Genomic DNA, 24,495 nt, shown 5'->3' on the forward strand with positions numbered 1-24,495 from the left:
CTCTCTTGAGTCTGTACCAAGAATGGAATTACAGCTGTTTTCTCATAGCTTCCACTGCAGTTTGTATTCCTGATAATGCGCCCCTCCTTTATCTGCCGGTTTGTTTGAGGTGTTTTGTCTGTAAAGCCCTTACTATGCTTTTATCTATGACCCTTGTGGCCAGCAACACTGAGCACCTTTCCATGTGACGGTTGATATTTAATTCCCTTCTGTGGAGATGGCCCTGCTCACATGGCACGTCATTTTTAATTGCATTACTTGAAACACAAAAGCTTTTAGTTTTGACAAAATCCAGTTTACTGTTTTTGTTTATTTTATTTTTCCTTCTGTTTCTTGTCCTTGTGGTGTCATATCTGAGAAACCATGCCGTCCACGGTCACAGAGACTTATACTTGTTTTTGTCTCATGTTTTAAACGTTTAGCTTTTACATTTAAGTCTTCTAGAATTTCTTTTTATACAGTAAGGACTCAACTTTTCTTTTTTCTTTCTTTCGATATTTTTTTTTTTTGCCATATGAATATCTAGATGTCTCAACATCATTTATTGATGAAACCATCCCCTACCTCTGCCCCCGTTGAATTATCTTGCCATCTCTGTAGATGCTAACTTTCAGCATTGGTTGGAAAGCTGTCTCCTAGCAGATGCTAATTGGGAATCACGAGAGTTCAGACTTAACTCATCTGGATCCTGCCTGCTTGCTACTGAGCATGGCTTTTAGAGTCAAGAACACTTGACTTGGTAATGTCATTTCCTTTCTATGTCAAGATACTAAAGATACCAATGACAGCTTGTATTTTTCCTGGCTAGAATGATCTCCATGTCATTGTGTTGTTGTGTTGGCCTAAGTGAAATAACAGAAAATGGATTCTTGGAGGACATGTCCTGTCTCCGCCAGGGACGCCATAGATGAGTCTGTTGGTCCTAGCGCTAGTCCCAGGCACTCAGACCTTATTTTGACTTATTAGAGTTTTGTAATCAGACTCATGCTAGAGTGCCATTCCTGTGACTCGTTCTTGGTTTTGAAGGCACAAACCCTTGCACGTGAGTAACTCTTGCTTCTGTTGCAGTCTGACAGCCACTACTCCAGCCACTCCAGCAGCAACACCCTCTCCAGCAACGCGTCAAGTGCCCACAGTGACGAAAAGTGGTACGATGGGGACCGCACAGAATCTGAACTCAACAGCTATAATTACCTACAGGGCACCTCCGCTGACAGTGGCATCGACACCACCTCCTATGGCCTCAGCCATGGCAGCACGGCCTCCCTGGGGGCTGCCACTTCATCACCTCGTTCAGGGCCAGGCAAAGAGAAGGTGGCACCCCTGTGGCACAGCTCCAGTGAAGTGCTCTCCCTGGCAGATCGGACCTTAGAGACTGAGGGCCATGGTATGGACCGGAAAACAGAGTCCTCCCTGAGCCTGGACATCCACAGCAAGAGCCAGGGCGGCTCAAGCCCACTGACCAGAGAGAACAGCGCCTTCAGCATCAACGATGCCGCGTCACACACCAGGTGAGTGCCCTGCGGGCCTCTGCGTGCTCTTGGGGTCCCCACTTTCCCCACGTTAGTGTGCAGTGATGTTCTCAGAGGCATTGGATTTCTTGTATATTTACTTATTAGCACTGTATTTTTTTATATTTTATGCTGTTTATTTCTTATAGAATAGTTCAGCAATCTTAATGTGTTATTTCAAACTGGGAGACATTTTTGCAGATATATTCATTGTAAAGTTGGTTTTTTGGGTTTTTTTTTTTTTTTTTTTTTTTTTTTTTTCTCCTAACTGCATTCCAGAATTAGAATTTTCTAATTTTGATTCTCAGTATTGATATATAATAAATATAGAGTGCTACAGACTTTCACAGATACTTGAAATTCTTGACTGTATATATTAAAGTAGCCTCTCCCAAGATTGGCAGCTTTTCTTTAGGTGCCCAGCACCTAATTTCCCAGCTTTGCCCTAGCCCATCTCACAGTGACACACTGATGGTCGAGATGCCCTTCACAAAAGGATAGCTAAAATGTGACATGCCTCTTTCAGAAAGCACACTTTCTCCAGTGTCCTTGATTACCACTCCACTAAGCAAAATAAATGCTGTTTTTCATTTCCTTAAATCCAAAGTGTGATAGGCCTGCCTGTCTTGTGGAGGAAGCATTTCGTTTCTGCCCTCCACCTCTCAGTCTCTGCTTGTTTCTCCTGGTATGGTTGTCAGTTGCTGGCCAGTGTGTGACTATTTAACCTGGCTTTCCCACAGAAAAACGGCACAGAAGAATAACAGCTTTTGAGTTTCCAAATGAGAAGTCATGCATATAATCTGCTAATAAACCCCAGATGTCCTGGTGGGGAAAGACATTCACTTTTCTCATACTCAACTCAGTCAGTTTAACATTCAACTTTCTTACAGTGTCTCTGTTCTCGCCAGGAAGGTTTTTAAGTTTCTCTTCTTTTCATGGTCTCACTGTGCAGTTGAACACATTTCACAAACTGTACTTCTCTTTGCCATCCCCACATCCCAGCCTGCTGTTGTTTATTTTTGAGGTTGTATTTTATTTACACCTCTCCCTTCCCTTTCCTCCCTCCAAACCCTCTTCATATGTTCCTCCCTTCCTTCAAATTCCTCTTCATATGTTCCTCCTTCAAATTCATGGCCTCTCTTTTCATTAATTGTTATTACGTGTGTGTGTGTGTGTGTGTGTGTATGTGTGTGTGTGTGTGTAATGTTATTTGTGTGTATGTTTTCAGGACTGAGCATTTTTCATTGCACAGTCAGTTGATGGGTTCTTCTCCAGAGAGCCACCTTTCCCGCCTCCAGCTTTCCTTAGTTGCCTGCTGTTCTATGGGTAGGGTTGAGGCCTCGAGGGTTTTCCTCACATGCAGTTTGGCATGTTTGTTGGTGTCATCCTTGTTCAGCTTGCATTTGAGTCGTCATGTTGGTGAGACTTTATGGATGTAGATTCTGAGGTTACTAGAAGTTTTTTAAATGGCTGTGGTCTGAAAACTCCATGGTCCTCAAGCAGCAATGACCTTAAGAAAGTGGCCTCAGAATCTTAATTACCCAGAATCCCATTGTCTTGCAGTTGAGGAGCTAGAGAATTTGGTTGAGATGGGGCAAGGAATGTGTTTAGAAAAGTAGAACTGAGAGATGGGCCCCAAATGCTTTTAGCAGTACAAACCGCACGACAGAATACTTACCTGCTGGCTGCTCCTGGCATGGCCTTCCATCATATTAGCTAGACTGCCCCTTCCTCAGGACGTGTCAGACAGAGCACTTCCTAGAAACCTAGTCCCTTTGGTTTTAGTTGCTCCTGTTAGAAGGACACCTTTTTCTAGTGACAATACTCCCTCCACCCGAGGAGAGATCCTGGGTCCCACCTGAGGCAGCAGGAAATGAGTCAGGGAGAGAGTGTCTAGAACGATGTGATCAGAGAGCCAGCTTGGGAAGAGCTGGACCCTGGTGCCGAACCACAAAATGCTAAGGCTGTACTGCTGACAAGTCCAGGGATCTGCAGCACCCCGCTGGAGGCAGACACCTGGGTTTTCGTTGTCCAGATGTGCTGACAAGAGCTGACAAGGCCTTGGAAAGTATTATCTAGATTTTCTGCTTCAGATGGGCCATGTGGAATCATTGAAGTCATTGCTAAGAAACCTTGTGCTGTTGGAAGTCAAGCTTAGTGGAGAAGAATGTGGCCTTTGAGGAGAGTGGCAGGTCTTCCTGCCCACCCAGGCCTGAGTCACACTTTCTAGACCCGGTTCACAGGCATGCTTTGTAACCTAGGCCTGTTGGTCTTGGCTGAGTGAGCTGGATAATCAGAGCTGAGGCAGCCTCCCCTTTCGGGAGGAAGAGAAGACTAAGCCTCCAAATGTGCATTGCTTGGGAAGCTGAAATCATAGCAAATTAGGGTGTGTGTGTGTCCTCAGAAGACAGGAGGCAATTAATGTGGTGATCTCTTGACAGTGTATAAAAGAGCTTGTACCTGGGACTTGGTGACAAAGTTTAAATTACAATGATTAAGTTCCCTGCATATTTCTGGCTAAGCTGGGCCTTTCCCTCTGTCCTCTGGTCTCCCTGTTGATGAGTGTGCAGGGGTTTTTTGTTTTTTGTGTTTTGATTTTGTGTGTGTGTCCTTGAGAACTGCATTGATACAGGTTGGTAATTACATAAGGAAGTTTATATTTGGATGTCATTAAGGGAAGCCATTCCTACAGATAACTTGTAATGGGGGGTAAAGAATATGCAACCTAAGTGCTAATTTTTTTTTTATATACTTGTTCTTTCCCTTTTATATCTTAAAATGAATCACTCCCAAAAAAAAAAGAAAAAAAAAAAAAAAAAGACATCGTGAATGTAGGAGAGGTGAAAGGAACACTAACGTTATATTCATGTAAAAATGTTAATACTTTTTTTTTTAATACTTTTTTTTTTTTTGAGACAAGGTTTCTCTATGTAGATATAGGCTGTCCTACATCTCGCTCTCTAGAGCAGGCTGGCCTTGAACTCACACTACCATTGTTAGGAGGCTCTTGTCACTGACAAAAATGCCTGGCACAGACAGCTTACAAGAGGGAGGGGAGATTTACTTTAGCTACTGGTTTCAGGCTAAGATAAGCTGGGTCCATTGCTAGGGTCTAAGGTGTAAGGTACAACACAACATGGTGGCAGTAGGAATGCTTGGCAGGGCTTGTCCTACTTCCTGGTGGCCTAGAAACCGAGAGATACAAGCACAGAGGGGCAGCAGAAGCATGCCCCCAGCAGCCTATTTTGTCTAGCAAGACTCCTAGTTCCAAAGTCTCCCCCACCCCTCAGTAATGCCACTATGTTGTGAGTCCATCAATGGGTCACTACTTTATCAGCTCCAAGCCCTTCTGATCTTGTCTCCTCTTGGCCAAGCTTAGCCAAAGCCTGAGCCCAAGCCCTTAGCCAACAGTTCTCAACCTGGGGTCACAACCCCTGTGGTAAACCTCTGTCTCCAAAATTATTTACATTATAATTCATAACAATAGCAAAATTACAGTTATGAAGTAGCAAAAATGAAAATAATTTTATGATTGGGGGTCAGTACAACATGAGAAACTATATTAAAGGGTCACAGCGTTAAGTAGGGTGAGAACTACTGCTTTTAGCACACCAGCCTCTGTGGGAGGGTGTGTCACACTGAGCTAACACATCATCCTAGTGTATTAGTACCCAGACCTCTTCAACTGTTGTTAGCCAGCCATTCTGCTCGCCCCAAAGCTCCCATTTGCTTCCCAAGGGCCCCCTGAGAGCCTGTAGCCAGTGGGGACCCACTTAGGCAATCATGTACCTATTTGTGTTGTCTCCTTGTAGAGGATTTGCCACCTAGCACACTGCAGCTCCTGTGCTGTGTCAGCAAGTGGATCCTCAAGGACAAACAGGAAGCACCTAGTCCTAATGCTCCCACTTACTGCCTGATGACTCAGGTTCTCCACTGACTGAGATAACTCACGCCACATACGTTCTCAAATCTTCAGAAAACCTCACTAGTTCCAGGCTTCCTGGAGACACATCTGCTTTCAGGGTTAGATTTTAGCCCTTAAGTGTGTTCGTACTTAAGACTCTGTGTGTGTAGTGTTAACTTTTAGAAGTCATTTCTATATAAAAGGTGTGGGGAAAAAGCCTGTAAAATGTAACAAGAAGGAATTTGGTCATTCTGATATTCACCATGAAAACTGCCTGCCTGTAATACAGCTCAGTTTTATGACCAGGCCTTTTCCGGTTGACCTCAGAAGCTAATGAAAGAGAGAATGCTCCCTACTGTGTTTAGAAAATTTTCCATTGTTTTTATATGCAGCATTTTTTGCCCTAAATATTTTCTGGCTAGAATTTTGTCAGTTGTTAACAGTTCCTTGCTTGTCTTCTTTGCCCCGCCCCCACCCCCACCTCCACCCCCAAGTACTGGGAAATGCATCCAGGGCCTTGCATTTGGCAGCCAGATGCTGTACCACTGAGCTGCATCTCCACCTCCTTACTTTTTAAATTTGAGCAGAGTTTTCCTAAGTTGTGCAGGCTGGCCTTGAACTTCGGATCCTCCTGCCGTAGCCTCGCAGGTAGCTAAGGATCACAGGCCTGCAACAGGAGGTCTCAAAGTCTTCATTTTTCCTCCCTAAGTTGAAACACTGGTTTTCTATGTATTATGGACTAATTAAGATTTGGATTGAGGGCTGGAGAGATGGCTCAGCCATTAAAGGCTAGGCTCACAACCAAAAATAGAAGAGTTCAGTTCCCACCACACATGGCTGTCTCTCCAGCCATTAACAAAAACAAAAACCCCTGGATGTTGGGTTGAGGGCTGTGGGCATCTCTGTTTCAGCTCCATAGGTAAGTTTCATTTTGTGCAGAACTTGGCCTATAGTCAACATTAGGGATGCATTGCTTTGAAGCTTTGTAAACTTCCGCCAATCTGGATGAAGTGTCTTATTGATCTGCTCCAGCCTATAGGAGTGACTACTATTTTATCTGGACTTCCTGTGAGCAGCAGGAGTGGAAAACAGAACCACTGTGGCTGAACTTTGAAATTCATGCTCAGCAGTGAACCTCTGGCAAGGCTTAAGGCTCTGATGCAGAGCTGCCCAAAGCCTTACCCATCAAAGCAGCCTTTACTCAGCTGATGTGGGAAGCCTAGGCCTTCCAGCTGCATGAAGTAGAGGCCCAAAACAATGCAGCAAGCACAGAGCCCATTATTTGCCATTGTAAGCATCCTCTTAGGGTAAAAATGTATGCATATGCTTCATTTAGGAGAAAAAAAAAAAGCTCTGGAAGAAGTTCCACGGCCCCCTGGAGCAGTCTTCTGCTGCCAGTGTCTTGCCGCATCTCCAGCTCCAGTCAAGGCCTCTTACTAAGCGAGAAGTGGTCTTGCCTGCCACATGTTCTCTACACATGAAGGCAGGTGTTTGCTCTGATGGTTGTTGGTTTTTGTTTTTTACTTCTAAGGTTAAGAGAAAATCTGTTTGATTTTCTTTGCCTTAACCTAGCTATTGGGTATAAGTCAATGAGTATATGAAAAAAAAGAAAAAATATATTACACCCATTACCACAGGCAAGTCAATCAAGAGACTCAAGTATGTGGATTTGAGCCTGACACCTTTGCTGTGTCTCTTCTGCCGCTGTGCAGCTCTGTGGCCTAGAGCCAGTCACGCTGGCCCATCTCCTATCTGTCATCACATGATACTGGCTCTGTTGAGAATGAAAATGTTACCAAGTGCATTGCCCTGGAAGTGTACCCAAGGCAAGAGAGCGAGTCTTCTCTTACCCTTCATCCCTACTGTGAGTGGGTGCTTACTTTCCGGTTATAAGCATGTGGCTCTCACCCCTCTCATGGCAGTTTTTTTCTTCTTTCAAACCCATTTATACTTTCTTTGCTCAGCCAGCCTTTCTTCCTTCCTTCCTTTACTCTCTTTCTTTCTTTTTCTTTCTTCCTTTCTTTCCTTCTTTCTTTCTTTTCTCTCTCTCTCTCTCTCTCTCTCTCTCTCTCTCTCTCTCTCTCTCTCTCTCTCTCTCTCTCTCTCTCTCTCTCGCTCTTGCATTTCTTGACACCAAACTTGAACATGACACCGTCTCTGCTATGCCCATTAAGATGGTGTGTTTGCTGGGTGTGGCAGCACACACCTTTAATCCCAGGACTCAGGAGGCAGAGGCAGGTAGATCTCTGAGTTTGAGGCCAGCCTGGTCTACAGAATGAGCTTCCAGGGCAGCCATGGCTACACAGAGAAACCCTGTCTAGAAAAACAAAGATGGTTATGTTCGCAGGTATCTTGTTGGCTCCTTATTTACATAGTTGGGAGTTACAGGTGGCTTGTCTGTGGTCCATGGTGACCTGTGAGGCCTCTTCACCACCCACCTAACCACTCACTCCTCAGGCTGGATGTGCATGCTTTCTGCTCACCAGACACTTGCTTCTTGCAAAGGAGCAACTTTCTTTCTCATGCTTACTCTTTCCTGCCAGCTTAACCACCAGACTTCACTTGCTGGTCTCCCCAGTGCTTTAATACTAGTGTCTCCTGAAGCCCTCCAGAACCATGGAACTGGTAGTAGAGAACTGGCCAGTGTCGAACACAGTGGGGGGAGTCCTGGCTCCATCATTCCCCCTCATTATCTGTCACCCAGACACTTGTTATTTGCATGGCCGATCCCAGGAAGCCTGTCAGCTGCCCTTTCTTGGTCATAGGCCAGCATCCAGCCTTTGCCCAGATTTTGTCACAGCCATTTGACAGGTGACTAATTGCTGCTTTCCCTCTTTGAAAATATCATCCTTCACAGGGTAGGACCAAAGCCCAAATCCTCATGTCATGCTTGAATAGTAGATGGTTGCAGGCATCCCTTCCTGTAGCAGGCAGCAGGCAGCAGCTGGTGCTGCACAGCCAAGGGTAGCCTCCTGGTGATGTAGACATTTAGAAGGGCGTCCCCAGCCAGAGCGCTTAGGAATGCTACCTGACAGCTTGATTGATGACATCTGTGCTCCCCTACCCTGCTTGTTCCTCTCTTTGCAAGCAGCAAAGAGCAGTGTTTCTTCTGCAGGTGGCCAGCCCTTCCTGTAAAGGTGCATGTAACGTAAACAGGCTGCGGCACCTTTGCCCGTGGCTTCCTTTGAGCCATGAGTCAAGAAGTCTGGCAAGTCAGACTGGCCTAGGTTTCTGGCCACCCCATTGCTTTTTCTTTGGTTTTTATGTATAGTAATGTATGTGTGTCCTCTCTTCCTTCTCAGAACTCATGTCCTAGAGTGGCCAAAATCATCCAGAGCTCTTCCATTTTTTCCAGGAAAGGGAAAGCATCTGAGAGCGTAGATGAAAATGAAAATTGAAGTCAGAGTCCAGGGACATCCGGGCTGCATTCTCAGTGATCTGGTCTGGCTGCGCTCATAGTTTTTCATTTAATAGGAAAGGAATCAATACTGCACTTGTCGCCCCAGTGTATCTGTCTCTTCTTTCTGTTCCATGTTGTTGGCTGTTACCTTACACTGTTCCTAGGAAGGGACTGAAGGAGCTGGGGTGAGACAGAATTGCAGCACACTGAACTAACAGGAGTTCTCCAGGGTAATGAAGCAGACCCCCCCACCCCCGCCCCACAGAGCTGTCAACTTACAGTTGGCTGTAGCATAATTAAACTCCCAGAGTCCCCTTGGTGGAGCATGTGGCTGTAGTTACTAACTTGAGGTGGTTGTAGGCCAGCAGGTGGTCAGCATCAAGGGCCTCCACCCACAGCCAGGGCTGGAATTATATCAGAAAGGAAGAGATAGACCTATTTTGCAAGATGCAAAGTGTATACACTCACATAGCAATTTTAAGTTCTAAGAAATATGAGAATCCTTTAGAAATGCTCCTTTTTCTTTCTTTCTTCTTTTTCTTTTCTTTTTTTGTTTGTTGTTTTTTGTTTTTGTTGTTGTTGTTCATTTGTTTGTTTGTTCATTTTGGTTTTTTTTGAGACAGGGTTTCTCTGTGTAGCCTTGGCTGTCCTGACTCACTTTGTAGACCAGGCTGGCCTCGAACTCACATCAATCCGCCTGCCTCTGCCTCATGAGTGCTGGGATTAAAGACATGCGCCACCATGCCTGACTTAGAAATGTTTCAAAACACGGATTTCTTTGACTCAAGAAAATGTCATCTGAGCCCGTGATTCTGCCCTGATAGCTGCTCCTGCAGGGCCAGGGCATTGCTTCAGTACCATGGTATTGTGGCTTCAGCGCCTAGATCTGGGCAGACATGAAGTGGGGTTCAACAAGTTAGAGGAGTATGGCAATTCAACTGGATTCAAGCAGTGGCTCTCAAATGGGGTACACATTTTGGGGGCAATTTCTGCCAAGTCTGCAGACACTGATACAGCTTTGTCCCATTAGCATCCCTGGGATTAGAACCCTGGGGTACATGTTTTGGAGGTGTCCCAGGTTATGCCTTAGCTTCCAGGGGGTGTGTACACTAAGCAAGGAAGACAAGCCAGTGAATTTTCATTTGTTTCTGTTTGTGACTTTGTTCCCATATGGTCCCAGTTCTTACTGGGGCTGCCTGGGTATAACCATTAGTAAACAGAAGTGTGCTGGCTGGCATCTCACACCTGGGACCCAGTATTAGCCATCATATTCATAGATAAAATGGATAACCATGCTCCGTGGTCAGTTAAGCACGTATCCTGGTGAGGATACACTTAAGCAGAAACATCATTTGTAGACATAATTATCTCTTACAATAAAAATTAAACAACATCAAGTTTTAAGTACAGTTTGAGTAAAACACATGTATGCATCCCATAATCTCACATTTGAGATGGATTCCCATTTTACCACTGACTTAGCCTTCTCTTCAGTCGTATGTTGAGTAGTTGCAGTTGCCAGGACTGTTCTAGGTATGCAACATGCAATATCGAGCATGAAAAGCACCTCAGCCCTCATGGAGTTCATATCCAATCAGGAAGGCAGAATACTAACAGGTGCCCTGCATCGGCCAGGTGCAGAGGAGAAACTACACGGCAAATGTTTTGGCAAGAACCTACTGGGTGCCTGGCCGTGGTGGGCATGTAACAGTGAGGTCGCCTTTCAGTTTATTTGCTAGTCCAGACAATCTTCAGATGCCAGTTAGGAAAATGACAGTTAAATTCACATAGAATAGAAAACTGTAAGAACTGCATAACATGCATGCTGCCATCTCCTTGAGCACTTCTCGGCCTCCTCTTTAACTTTCTTTTGGCATAGATTGTAGCATGGTGGAATGATTTGTAAATTAATGAACTGTTTAATTTATTTTCTACTCTCCAGGCAAATACTTGTTTTGACTCAACTTTAGTCTTTTAAAGTTCTAGGAGTTTTGAGTAGCTGTGTAATATTAAAGTACTAGAAAGGTAAACTGTGGCAGTTCAGGTATACCTCAGGTGCAGTAGACATGAGAGCCTGGGCTATGGACCCCAGCAGCCTCTGGGAACACATTAGCAGTGTGAGTTCTCATGTCCCAGCCCTATCCCACCTACTGCATCAGCATCGGTGGAGAGGAGACACAGTCAGCAGTTGTAACATAGGGCTCCTGTGATTATCCAAGGTCAGATGTGTAAGTTAGACCTGCTTTAAACACCAACCATGCCTAAGGCTTGGGGCCTCGGAGCTATGTTCTCATTGCATGTGAAGAGATCCTAAAGCAACAAATGAATTTTAAAATCTGCAAATCAAAAACCTAGAATCTTGTCCCTAAATAACTAACAGGCACTTTCCACCCACTGTCTAAAGCTTGTCTGAGGCTGACCTTTTGCCTGCAGAAGCAAGCAGCTGGCACTGCCTGCCCTGATGTGCGCTGTACCTCTCCTGATGTGCGCTGCGCCTCCCCAGATGTGCCCTGTGCCTCTGGTGCTGCAGTACACTCTTTATCCTTTTGAGGTTTTCCCTTTTTCCTTCAGTTCATTTTCACGCTTTTGACCTTCTTTCTGTAGCAGAGATCTGCTGTTGTTCTGCCCTTACTTAATATGCCACATTTAGGAAGCAGTTTTGCATTCCTCCTTTAAGTTGTATTTTTTTCTTTTTAAACTATAAGTGTATGCAGGAAGAGTATGTTCTGATGGCCCTCAGAGGCAGGAAGAAGACGTTGGCTCTTCTGGTGTCACAGATTGTAATATGCCACTGGGAACCAAACTCTGGTCCTCTGTGAGAGAAGTGCATGCTCTTAACCACTGAGCCATCTCTTCAGCCCCTCTTCTTAATTTTAAAGCAGCTAGGTGGAATGTTTATCAGGAGGCAAAGCTGTATGGCTTTTCATTAATGTTGCCTTTGGAGATGTGGTAATTTCGCCTACCATCTCTAGCTGGAAAGACACTTGGGGGAAAATGTTTGCAGTATTAGTGTAAGTCTAGTAATTTTGTATTCTGTTTCTCTGGGTTTGGGCCTATCTCTTCTGCATTCGTTAGAAATCGAGAAGATGGTTCTTTGTGTTCTGAGGTAGGAAGGCCTTGTTCATCTGGGAAGCTCTCCAAGTGGACTCTTCCTCCTGCTTCTCCAGGGCTGGTAGCTGGTCTGTGAATACCAACAGGGCTCCCCCTTTCAAGTGGTTGATTTCTGCTTTTCTGTGGACATTGTCACAGAAAGTTAACATTCATATGGCAAGAGGCAGCCAAGGCCCATGTGCACCCACGTGAGCCCTGTACAGATAAAACAGTAGACCGTCACTGACATCCTGACACCTCACTCTGTCCCCTTCTCCAGACACAGCTCTGATGTCAGCTCAGACTCAGTCTTAGTCTCCTTGTTTCTGGACTTGATAAGAACCAGATCACACCCTCTCCTTCCATCACATGGTATCTTTTTCCATCAACACCACGGTGCTGAGATCTATTCCTGTGTTCCAGGCCGCCTCAGCTTGTTTGCCTTTGCTGGTCCCTATTCGGGTTGTTTCTGGTCTGAGGGTGCTATAGATTCCTGGGTGTGCCTTAGCTGCACATATGTGTGCCTTTTCTTACCTCGGTCGGTAGGAGAGCGATTGCTGCATCTGGAGGGTACATGTTCAGCCTCAGCACAGGCTGTGACATAGTTGACCAAAAAGATTGTAACAAGGATATATTGCCAGCATCAGTAAGAGTTGTTGCTGTATCATATCCTCTCTGATGTGAGATCTGTTCATTTAGCCATTCTGGTAGATGTGCAGTATCCTTATGGTTTAATTTGTATTTCTTGATACATGGTCATGTTTCTAGGCTTTCTATTTAATCGTTCTTTTGAAATTACTGTTTAAATCGTTACCTGTTTTATTTGTTGACCTAGATGCCTTGTTTGTTTTGAGGAGTTTTATAGAGTGAATAAGGACATACTGTTGCATGTGTCTTTATGCGCCATCAGCTGGATAGTGGTTTTGTTTTGTTTTTGTTTTTCTTGTTTTTGTTTTTGTCTTGTTCTGTTTTGTTTTTCAAGACAGAGTTTCTCTGTGTGGCCCTGGCTGCCCAGGAACTTATTCTGTAGACTAGGCTGGCCTTGAACTCAGAGATCCATCTGCCTTTGCATACTGAGCACTGGGATTAAAGGTGTGCACCACCACCACCTGACACTTTAATGGGCTTTCATATTTTCACAGTGTCATTTTAAAAACACTATGTGTCTGTTATAAAAATGTTCTTCCATGGTGTGGTTCAGAATCTGTAGGTCTCTGCTTTAAAATACAATCCAGGTATACTTGACTTTCTGTAAGGTTTGAGGCCAGGTGTCAAGATTTATTTTCACTGATAAATATTATGTCAGCCAGTAGGATCTGGGTTTTGTTTCTACTGTAACACTTTAAAATATTGTGATAGTTTCAGAGTTGCAGAAAAGTTGCCAAGCTAGAGTTCCCGGACACCCCACACACCCTTTGTTACCATCTTCTGTTGCTGAGTGGTACTTTGTCACATCTGCATATCACTACTGATACCTTAATATTTGTTCAGTCAGGATGGTTAGTTTTTGACATCTAAAAGGGCCACTGAGGAGTGCAATTGTATGTCTGCTGTAGGTAGGAGTCACCTGCCCTTAGATGTCCCTGAGCAGAGCTCTGCAGAGCTCATAGTGTGGAGATGGGCTCCAAGAGACCTCCAGAAGGGGGTATGGGGGTCATGGATGTGGGTGGCTGATATAGGTTCTCCTTTCCAGCCTTGAAAAGTCTGCTTTTTTCAGTCTTAAAACTTGTCTGATAATGAGCAGCCTCTTTGAGTCAGTATGAATGCTAGATGCTACATAGACCTCAGCATGCCCTTGGCCTTGGATGTCCAGGAGAGCTGTATCCCTTACTTGATCTTTCCCTGATCCTTAGCCCAATCTTAGCATCTCCATGACCCCCAGATCTGATGGGGCCCTACAGACACACACCCTGTCCCTTGCCCCTCCTGGACTTAAGTGGGGCAAGTGTGTCTGAAAGCGCCCCTCCATCTTAACTGCTTTTACTCCTAACTTCAAGCGCAGGCCAAGCCCCATGACTGTCACTTTGAAAGCAGACATTTAAATTACAGGGAGAGAAAAGGAAGGCACTAGCCATCTCTTTTAATCATTTCTTCAAAATCCATTTTTCATAACCTGGCCTTCACCCCCACCTTGGACACCACTTTGCTGACATGGCGTATACACTGCAGTCACAGTCTCTGTTCTGCCCCCCACAGTACTATGAGCTCCCGACACTCTGCCAGCCCAGTGGTGTTCTCCAGCGCCAGAAGTTCACCAAAAGAGGAGCTTCACCCCGCCTCATCCTCCCAGCTCGCACCTTCCTTCTCCTCTTCTTCCTCATCCTCCTCTGGGCCTAGGACTTTCTACCCCCGCCAGGGCGCCACTAGCAAGTACCTGATTGGATGGAAAAAGCCAGAAGGAACCATCAACTCCGTGGGATTTATGGATACCAGAAAGTAAGAGATTTCCTCCCTCTACTTACTTACTGCTCACAGAAGGAACCGGGGAGTCTCATCTGGCCGATGATGCTGGGCTAGGGCTGAACTTGGAGGGACTGGCTTAGTGCAGAGATTTTTGTTTTCTTTTCTTAATGAAAATAACTTTTTCATGTAATATATTCTGATCACACTTCTCCCCTCCCCCACATGAGATTTTATTTGCTAAGTGAATTTGTAAAAATTATTTCTCCACTTCATTACTTGAGTAAGATGTACTGTAAACATTTTGATCTGAGATCTTTAGCTGTCCTAGGAAAGAGCTGTATGAAAGACAACTTTGGGGTAGCCGAGCCTTTCCGCAGACGGCTTCTTGACTGGGCTAGGAGGGCCAGGAAGATATTAGAAAATGAATAAATTCCCCAAGGATAAAGGACTTCTCTAAGTATATTCCTGTCACTTTGCTACCATTGTATAAAGGTGGCAGTGAGGATCTGTCTCTGATCTGCTGGGTCTGCTGTTGGCGTTGGCCAAGCAGGGTGAACAGTTTGCTGTAGAGGAGTGACTTTATCTTGTGTTTCACATTGGCTCTGCTGATACTACAAGCTCTGACCTTTGTGGATTGTGATGTAAACAGGACCCAGACCCGTTGTCTGTCACCCTTCTCAGCCTCCAGGAGCCAGCCCTACTGACTGCATCTCTACCCTTCTCCCCAGGCGTCATCAGAGTGATAGTAATGAGATGGCCCACACCAGGCTTCGTGCCTCGACCAGGGACCTGCGGGCATCCCCGAAGCCAACCTCCAAATCCACCATTGAGGAGGATCTAAAGAAACTCATCGACCTGGAGAGCCCAACACCCGAATCACAGAAGAATTTCAAGGTAGAAAGCAGGCTGGGGAAATTGGCAGAGAAAAACTAGGCATGATGGGACCTTCGGCTGAGGGTGTTGGGGACTCCTCTTCCTCAGTGTTGGGTGCTCTGTCCTTGCAGCCACATCTTCTTAGTATCCTGTTACTGTTACCTCCCTCTCTTCTAGTGTTTGCTGTTCTGAAGTGCATGACTCCTTGGTCCACACTTAAGTGGTGTCACTTCCAGGACGTTGTAAAGACACCTGTGGCTCCATTGTCAGCTAGAACATTTTTCATATGGTCTCCAGCCTGCCTTCTGCCCAGAAGGTCCTTTTTCTCACATGTGTCCTGAGTATACCTGCTGGTCTCTATGCCTACACTCTGCTGACCACAAGTAATACACTCTACACATCAGGGGACTGCCTTGTAGCCAGACTCAGAGGTGCCTGCTTTCCCTGGAGCCGAGGCTTCCTCTCCACCCATCTCTAATGCTCACTCAGCATTTGGGTGCGTTTGTTGGTGGCCTACCTTCCACTCAACTGCTTGGCACCTCCTAGCAGGGCCCGGAAAGCTCCTGAGGGTCCCCTGCATCTGCATTCTCAGCAGTGAGGGCCTGAGGAATTCCTCCTTGCCCAGGAAAAAGCAGGCCACTCCAGAAAGGTCCTGGGGGTGACTCTGAGGGTTTTCCTCCTTGAACTTTGAATTTAATGATGTTCAGTGTGACTAGAAAGCTAGTTTCAGAGTACTGAGAAGGTGTTGGAAATGCTAGCTAGAAAATTCTTCCCACACACCAGCCTCCACTGGAGTCAGCGTGAGTGTGCTTGGAGTAGCCATGGGCCCCTGCATCTCCAGACTTCTCTGTGCTTGTGTGTGAATGCACACCACCCACACAGATCAGCTATACCCCTAATCTGAAACTCAGCCTTTACGGGAATTACATGTATCCCAGGGGCCACTCTGGAGTTTTGCTGAGAAGTAACTGGCTTATTAACATGATTTATGTGACTAGATGGTTTGCAGATACAGCCATTCCTGGCATCTGTCATTCTGTTTCGGAAGCCAGCTCTTAGCAGTTCTGAATCATGATCCAGGGAACAAATGGTTCCTTAGCAACCTTGAGGAAGATGGTGCTTGAACCCATCAAAACCCAAGGTGACATATGAAAACTTCGAAATCCCAGTTTCAACATAAAATTATTTTATATGTGCTCCTCAAGGCTCAAGGATAGTAAAACTTGCCCCAGAAGGAATCTTTCCATTAAATCCTACTTGAACATTTTTTGGCCAGGGGTAGTGAACTCAGAGCCTCTATTCTTTGGATTTACTTGTGCAGTGGGAATAGTTGAGGGTTAACGTCTGTCTGCCCACATTGCAGGCCTTGGCCTTTATCTCTAAAATGAGTTACTGTTTGAATCTGTGTGAGACCCTCTGCAAGGGCGGTGTGCTCCTGCTGGCTCTGGCCTTTGCATCAGGGCTCTGGCACAGCAGGGTAGTGCGTGGGTTTTCTTCTCCAGTCGGTCCTTCCTAGGCTGGCTCTGTTTCAGGCGAGTTCAGCTAAGTAGCTCTGGTGTGTCTTCCAGATGATCATGTCTCTGTGTGAGGGAGGCTAGCATTGCCTTGAGAAGCCTTCCAGGCCAGTCCTGGCTCAAGGCTTCAGGCCAGCAGGAAACATCAGGAAGAAGCCGAGAGCCATTTCTGAGCTAGAGTGGTAGAGCCTGCTCACATGCCGCTGTGGGCTTCCTGTCTTGTGAGCTGTGGGTCCCCGCTTTTCCACCAGTGGAGCTGAGTTAGTCAGTGCTCTGCCCTGAGAATGTTCATGGAGCTGTAGCACTCACTGCACAGGCAGAACGGTTGTCTTGCTTGCTTCAGGCAGTGTCCTATCCTCCTTTCCAGTCAGGTGGACCGGAGCAAGGGGTTCCAGGTAGACCTATGTGTAGGAGAAGCTACTAGTTTACTGTGAGAGCTGGTGACTGTATCACTGACAGCCAAAGCAGCCGGGAATGGTGAGAGCATGGGTGAACATCAGCCTGCAGGACACTGTTCGCCTTGAAAGGGCCAACACGGGATGAAGAAGGTCTGAGTCCCCGCGGGCCAGAGTGGAGGTGAAATAACAAGCCACCTTTGCTGGGCTGTGATCAAATTGGGGGACCAGTAGTCTCCAAATGCTTCATTCGGTAGCTTTAAAGTTCAGAAGCCTCCCCACCTTTTTTTTTTTTTTTTTTTTAAGTAAAATCATCCACCAAAGCTCAAATTGTACAACTGAACTTCTGTGGTGGGAGAGAAGGGCTGACATGGACTCAGGGTCCCCCTGACCCTCTCCCCACCAGTGATTCTATAAGAAACCCCTTGGGGTCCTTGGGGCACACTTTGAGGACTCGGTGCACCTGTCTCTGTGCTCTGAAATCCAGGACTGGCAGCACTGGTCAGGAGCCCTGGGGATCTGCACAGCAGGTACTTGGTGGATTTCTATACCTACAAGCAAACAAAAAAGGGGAAAAATACAAGCCCAGGAAATTGTGAGCTGTGTGCTAAGAGGTTTTGACAAGCCACGAGACTGCTGTGTCTTAAGGGGCAGAAAGCTCCCAGCCAGGTGGCATCCTTCCTCGCCTGCCCCACTTCCCTGTGGGTCAGGATTCCCTAATGCCTAGTAAAGTGTGCGTCCAGAGAACTGCTGATAGTTCCCAAAGAAGCAAAATAGGAATTGTTTAGGGTTTCTCTCCTATAAAACCTCAGGCTGGAGATGCTTGTTGGGAATTAAAATTTTCTTCTAAAGCCTGGAGTGCTAAAAAAAAGATCCAGTGAGGGGCTGGAGAGACAGCTCAGAGGTTTAGAGCACTGTCTACTCTTCCAGAGGTCCTGAGTTCAATTCCCGGTAACAACCATCTGTAATGAGATCTGGTGCCCTCTTCTGGTGTACATGCAGATAGAGCACTTGTCTACATAAAATAAATAAATCTTTAAAGAAGAAGAAGAAGAGGAGGAGGAGGAGGAGGAGGAAAAGGAGGAGGAAGAGGAGGAGAAAGAAGATCCATTGAGATGTGCTGAGGCAGGAGCATTGTCTGATAGTTCTAGAGCCTTGAAAACAGAAACAAGGTGATTTAATTTTAATAAAACTAGTTAGAAATCCATATAAAATCCACTCCACTCCATAAAGTAGTGAAAGAAACAGTCACTGCTCTCACAGACTGATCATAGTAGCTTAGTCCTAGGCCAGCTTGTGCATACCATAGATTTAACTCATCATGATTTTAAAAAATATTTATTTTTGTATGTGTATGTGTGTGATGGGTATCATCGTGTAGTTTGTGTGTGTGTTTGTGTGAGAGTGTGCCTGCCATGGTGCATATACACACTTCCTTTGAGGTGTCTTTCTCATTATTGTTGGGTAGCATTCTCCAAGCTAATTGGCCCTCAAGCTTCTAGAGGACTCGCCTGCCTCTGCCTCCCCTCTTACCACAGAAGTGTGTCTTAGTGTTGCATCACTGTGATGGAACTTCTTATAAAAGTAAGCATTTAATTGGGGCTTGCTTATAGCTTCATGGCAAGAAGTGTGGTGGCATACAGGCAGACGTGGTGCTGGAGAAAGAGCTATATCCTGACTCACTGGCTGAGAGAGACTCAAAGCCAACCCCCAATGACACACTTCCTAATAGTGTGAATAGTGACACTTCCTGGTGACCCAGCATTCAAAACTATGAGCCTATGGGGGACATTCTTATTCAAACCTCCATAAATTACTTGGATTGCAGACGACACGTGTCACTTCAAGCTTGGATCGCAGAGATCCAAACTTGGGTTGTCTGGCCGTTCTGAGAAGTGCTTGTACCTGCTGAGCCACCTCCTTGGCCCTGCATCCTCAAGTTTTAACTTAACAAGATTGTTAGTATGTTGGTTACACTGTACTCTTATTTACAATGTGTCTGATTAATAGTTTGCATAGCAGCGGGGCGTCGTGGCTTGTAATCCCAGCACTCAGGGAGGCAGAGACAGACAGATAGCTGTGAGTTCAAGGCCAGCCTGGTCTACGAAGAGTCAAGGACAGCCAAGGCTACACAGAGAAACCCTGTCTCAAAAACAAAACAAATAAAAAGCAAACAAAAAAGGGGAAAAATAGTTTGTGCAGCCATGGAAGGTGGGGTATTGGCTTGATTGGGTTGTTGGGTGAAAATACACCAGGCCTAGTGCATACAGATAAGCCCCAGTGTCAGCTTTGTTTCTGTGTCTGTGATTCCAGCCACCTAAAGGAGCTATTGCTAAGTTGTCCCTCTTTGCTCGCTCAGATAGCAGGAAGTCACTGCAGCAGGGACTGAGGCTTCCTTTGCCCCATGCTGTCCCTGTCAAGGTAAACAGTGTCCTGCAAAACACTTATTAACCGGGCGTGGTGATGCACATCTTTAAGCCCAGCACTAGGGAGGCAGAGGCAGGCAAATCTCTGTGAATTCAAAGCCAGCTTGGTCTACAAAGAGAGTTCCAGGACAGCCAGGGCTACACAGAGAAACTCTGTCTTGAAGAAAAAAGAAACAAAGAAACTGACTAGTGATAACTTGATTCAGGCATCCACCTGGCCTCCAGCTTGCTGGATGTGTTAACCCTGGGCCTGTTGGCTCTCGGTAAGATGGATTTTCAGGAGCTTTGCTAGTTACAGAAAAACCTAAAGCCACATAGCATGGTGGATGTCTTTAGTCCCAGCACGTAGGAGGCAGAAGCAGATCAGCCTAAGGTGAAGAGAGCTCAGCCTTGACAAAGGAAAAAAAAGTACATCTGCAAAAAAAAAAAAAAAAAAAAAAAAATGGTCTCCTTGGGCTGGAGAGATGGCTCAGAGGTTAAGAGCACTGTCTGCTCTTCCAGAGGTCCTGAGTTCAATTCCCAGCAACCACGTGGTGGCTCATAACCATTTATAATGAGATCTGGTGCCCTCTTCTGATGTGTAGGCACACATGCAAGCAGAACATTATATACATAATAAATAAATAAATAAATCTTAAAAAAAAAAAAAGGAAAACAAATGATCTCCTTGGGTCAGCAGATGGTGAAAGGACTTGTCCTGCAAGCGTGAGGAGTTCTATCTCTATATAAAAGTGGAAGAGAAACCCAAGAGTACATAGTTGCCCTTTGACCTCCATACATTTGCCAGTGGCATATGTGGCCACACACATACATCACACAGTAAATAACATTTCTACAAAGATAATTGTCTTAAAAACTAATGACGCCCATCCACCGGGGGAGACTGTATTAGAGCTTGTTCTTCAGCTGCTCGTGGCAAGAGCGACCGTTACACGTTCATGTTGTGCTGAGGGTGAAGTTTCATATTTGTGTGTAATAGTGTTGTGACTGCATATTAGTCTGTGCACCACACACGGGCCGAGGCCGGAAGAAGGTGCTGTATCCCCTGGAACTAGAGTTTCAGATGGCTGTGAGCCACCCTGTACGAGCTGAGAATTGAACCCTGATCCTCTGCAAGAGCAGCCAGTGCTTTTAACTGCTGAGCTGTCGCTGCAGCCTTGAGTGTGTGCACTTTGGTGGTCATCTCCTGGTTGTCATCTGGCAAGCTTCTGAGGTTCCCTGTCGCCGCTCCTCAGCTGTCCACCCCTGTTCTTAACCGCTCGTCTTCATTTTTCAGCCTCCTGGCAGGCGCCATTGTGAGCCAGCGTTTTGGTGAGCAGGTGTGGTGATCCAGGCAGGTGCTTTGCTCACATTTATGGCTGAAGAGTCTAGTTGTGGGAGATTACATGATCTGGCCAATGACACAAGGTTCAAAGAAAGTTCATATTAAGACTAGGAGTGCAATACCTTTACTCACGCAGGTGGCTCTCTTGAGTTCCAGGTTAGCTAGGATTACATAGTAAGACACCACCCCCCCCCATCTCAAAAACAACCAAGAAAATGATTATTTTGTTACTTAGTACCACATAACCTTGATAGCGCATGAGTCGGCTTCACCCTGAACAAGGGTACAACCTCTCTCCCTGGCATGTAGGACTGGGTGGGGCTCAACCTGAGGCAGCTTGTCCCTGCTTCACACACCAGGCCTTGGTCTTGCTCTGTGACCCGCTCCTGACTCCAGCCTTTCTTGTTTTCCAGTTCCACGCACTGTCCTCTCCTCAGTCACCGTTTCCCTCCACCCCCACCTCGCGACGGGCCCTGCACAGAACCCTGTCAGACGAGAGCATTTACAGCAGCCAGAGGGAGCCCTTCTTCACCTCCAGGGCTTCCCTTCTAGACCAAGCCCTGCCCAATGACGTCCTCTTCAGCAGCACCTACCCATCTCTCCCCAAGTCGCTTCCACTGAGGAGGCCATCTTACACCTTGGGAATGAAGTCGTTGCATGGTAAGTGTGCCTGCAGCTAGGCAGTCCTGTGGATGGCCCAAGGCCCAGTACGACAGCCAGCCATTTGTTTTCCTGGGGCATAGTTTGGAGGAATTCCTTTCTCTATTCCATCCTCAGTCACACCTCAGCATCGGTCAGCACAGGTTGTTAGACTTTACGCAAGAGCTGCTGAATTGCTCTGAGAGAACCGTCTGAGAATCGGTGTTCTCGTCAGATGTCCTAGCCGTTGGGCAAACGGAGCTAACACGAGATTAGTAATTTCATAGAGATATGTGCCCTGCTTCCATCAGCTGCCACAGGATCCCACATCGGCCTGTAGTTGCTCTCCCATTCCCAGCCTGTAAGAAGGTTGCCCTCACTGTCTGCCACACTCATTTGTTTCCTGTCCGGCCAATCAGTGGAGGATCTTCCAGGAAGAGGATTAGGATCCCTGCACCTCCTACGTCATGTGTGCTGTCTTGTTTATGGCCTGACTATATCCCAGTGTTACTACAGCTGTGTTCCGGCACTTTAGACTTAAGTTTTTCTTTCTTCTCTCTGCCTGCATCCACTCCAGGCTCATCTGATAGCCATGGCTGAATCCAGTAGACACACAGCACAGGCCCCCATGTCCGATCCTTTACTGCTCATACCATTTTAACCAGATTCTCTGACTTTTCCCTTCTGAGCACTGTGCTGCCGTGGTCGTGTGTGTCAGCCCCACGTCGCTTCCTGTCTCTGGAGCCGTGCTTCTCAGCCTGCTGTCCGCGCTGCACCTTCCTGAGCCCTCCCTCACACGCACGAACTCTCCCACATCTCCTCCACCTGCTCAGGGATCATCGGTCTCCCTTTGCTCCTTCCTCCACCTACCCTCAGCGCCAGGAAGTCACTGGCAGTGAGCCACAGTCACCACAGGAGGCACTGCTTCCTGCTGCCACACTGTAGAGCAGCAGTTCTCCCGCTCCCTAATGCTGCCGCCCTTCAGTAGAGTTCCCCATGTTGTGCTGGCCTCTGTCCATAAAATGATTTTCTTTACTACTTCATAATTTTGCTACTGCTATGAATTGTAATGTAAATATTTTTTGGAAATAGAGATTTGCCAAAGAGGTCATGACCCTCAGGTTGAGAGCCACTGCTCTAGGCTTAGCCCCTCTGTGGAAGCCTCATGCACTTTCACTCTTCTCCTTCCGTCCTCCCCATGCAGGGACCGCTGTTCTGAACCTCTCTAGTCCTGTGGTCCTCCCTATCTTGAAAGCTTTTCTACTCTTCCTGCACTTCTCTCCAACCTTCACAAGCAATAAAAAGTAGTAATAACCCCCCATACACACACATATGTGCGCTTGCTTGATCATACGCCAGAATGCTCTAGCTTCTAGAGGCTTGTATTCCAAGAAAACCGTCCAGAGAGCCATGGGGAGGGGAGGGGCGCATGCCCTCGCTGTGCACCTTTCCCTCCACCTCCTGCTGGAAGCCAGGTGGCATCTGTGCTGAGTCCCTGCTCCACACTCAGCAGCTTTGTTTGGTGTATTTGAGGGACAGAGGTGGTGGTTTAGTTTCTTTTCCCTACGTGGAAACTGGGGTGTCAGGGATGAAAGGGCAGGAAGGTTATAAGTGGCACACAAATTATCTGTTCCTCCTCCATACCCTCGGTGGGATCAGGGCTAAATACAGCTGAGCATTGACATCTTGCAGGATCTGTTGACTTCCATTTCCTCATAATCTCACTCGTTTTCAGTACATTAGCAGCCAGCAGCTGCACCGCAGCACAGTTCTCTGCATGCTTGACAGGGAAAGCGTGCACTGCATATACCCTGGCTCACCAGGCTGCCTCAGGGGCACAGCTTTGATCCCTTATAAGCAGGTATTTCTGGAGCTGTGTAACTTTGCAGTGAGCTTTGCTGAGCTCCATGTTTGCAAAGCATTGGGTATTGGTGCTGTGGCACATTTGAGGGGTGTCCTCATGGAGTTACATACAATGCTGTTTCCATGCTGGCTGCTGGCTCTAGGAGACCTCCCTGCTTTCCACTTGTCTGCCTTCACAACCCTGAGCAGCAGTGACAGCATCAGGGGGTCCCTGGTACCCTGAGCAAGGGTTTTTATCATTGTCCGCCATTACATGTCTTTAATGTTTGCAGTGAGTAACTTTTGCCTTAGAAAACCATGACTTTTGGATGTGATTGCTGTAAAATTGCTGATCAGGTGATATCTAGGGTCTCCAGGATGGAGACTGATGCCAGTGCCCACGGAAAGTCCCCTTCCAAGGCTGGCTTCTACGAGAGACTTAGCATTGCCAGTGTGGTCTGATCTACGTCTCATGCTACCTCATGCCCCCAGCTGTGGAACCAGTAGACCATTCCTGGATACAAAGCACAGGAGCCAGGGCTGCCCTTGTCCCTCTCCACTCCTGAGCACGGAGCCTGTAGAAGCTGGGGCAGACCTTTGCTTGTGGCCCAGATAAGAAGAGATCCTTTTGCTCCTCTGGTAGGTGTCAGCCTCCCTTGGCTGTAATCCCAGGCCAGCTCTCCAATGGAGCAGGCCTCTTCTCCCCCAGGAATTTTTTTAACACTGAGAGGAAACTGAACACCAGAGCTACCTACGCCGCATGCCCACTGAGGACAGTTGGTTCCTCTACAGCAGTCCTACACGTGGCCTCAGTGCAAAACAAAGTTTCTTAAGACTTACATTTGGAAGATGGTGGGAGGTGATTTTAAAATGGAAAAAGACAGCTGGGTGCAGGGACACACATTAATAATCCCAGCACTCAGGAGGCAGAGGCAGGCGAATTGCTATGAGTTCGAGGCCAGCCTGGACTACCAAGTGAGTTCAGGACAGCCAAGGGTACACAGAGTAAACAAATAAATAAAAATTGAATGAGACTGGAACAAGGCAGGTCAGCTTCAGAATGGCCACTAATGGCCTGTTAGACAGCCATTGATTCCATCAGACAAACGGTTTACACATCTACTGTGGTACCAGGGTACATGGGTACAAATGTTATCCTGCTGTCTCCTCTGTA

The 24,495-nt window shown here is 46.6% G+C and overlaps 1 protein-coding gene across 1 annotated transcript in view; it reads left to right on the forward strand.

Annotated features, from left to right (window-relative positions):
- Positions 1-24,495, forward strand: part of Sipa1l1 (signal induced proliferation associated 1 like 1) — a 300,315-nt gene that overhangs the window by 270,366 nt on the left and 5,454 nt on the right. Inside the window, exons 16-19 of the mRNA XM_051148660.1 lie at positions 1,069-1,511; positions 14,102-14,341; positions 15,037-15,202; positions 21,254-21,500. Coding sequence (XP_051004617.1) covers positions 1,069-1,511; positions 14,102-14,341; positions 15,037-15,202; positions 21,254-21,500 — 1,096 coding nt within the window. The remainder of the gene's footprint in view (positions 1-1,068; positions 1,512-14,101; positions 14,342-15,036; positions 15,203-21,253; positions 21,501-24,495) is intronic.

The sequence above is a fragment of the Acomys russatus genome, chromosome 1 (genome assembly GCF_903995435.1).
Source record: "Acomys russatus chromosome 1, mAcoRus1.1, whole genome shotgun sequence".
NCBI lineage: Eukaryota > Metazoa > Chordata > Mammalia > Rodentia > Muridae > Acomys > Acomys russatus.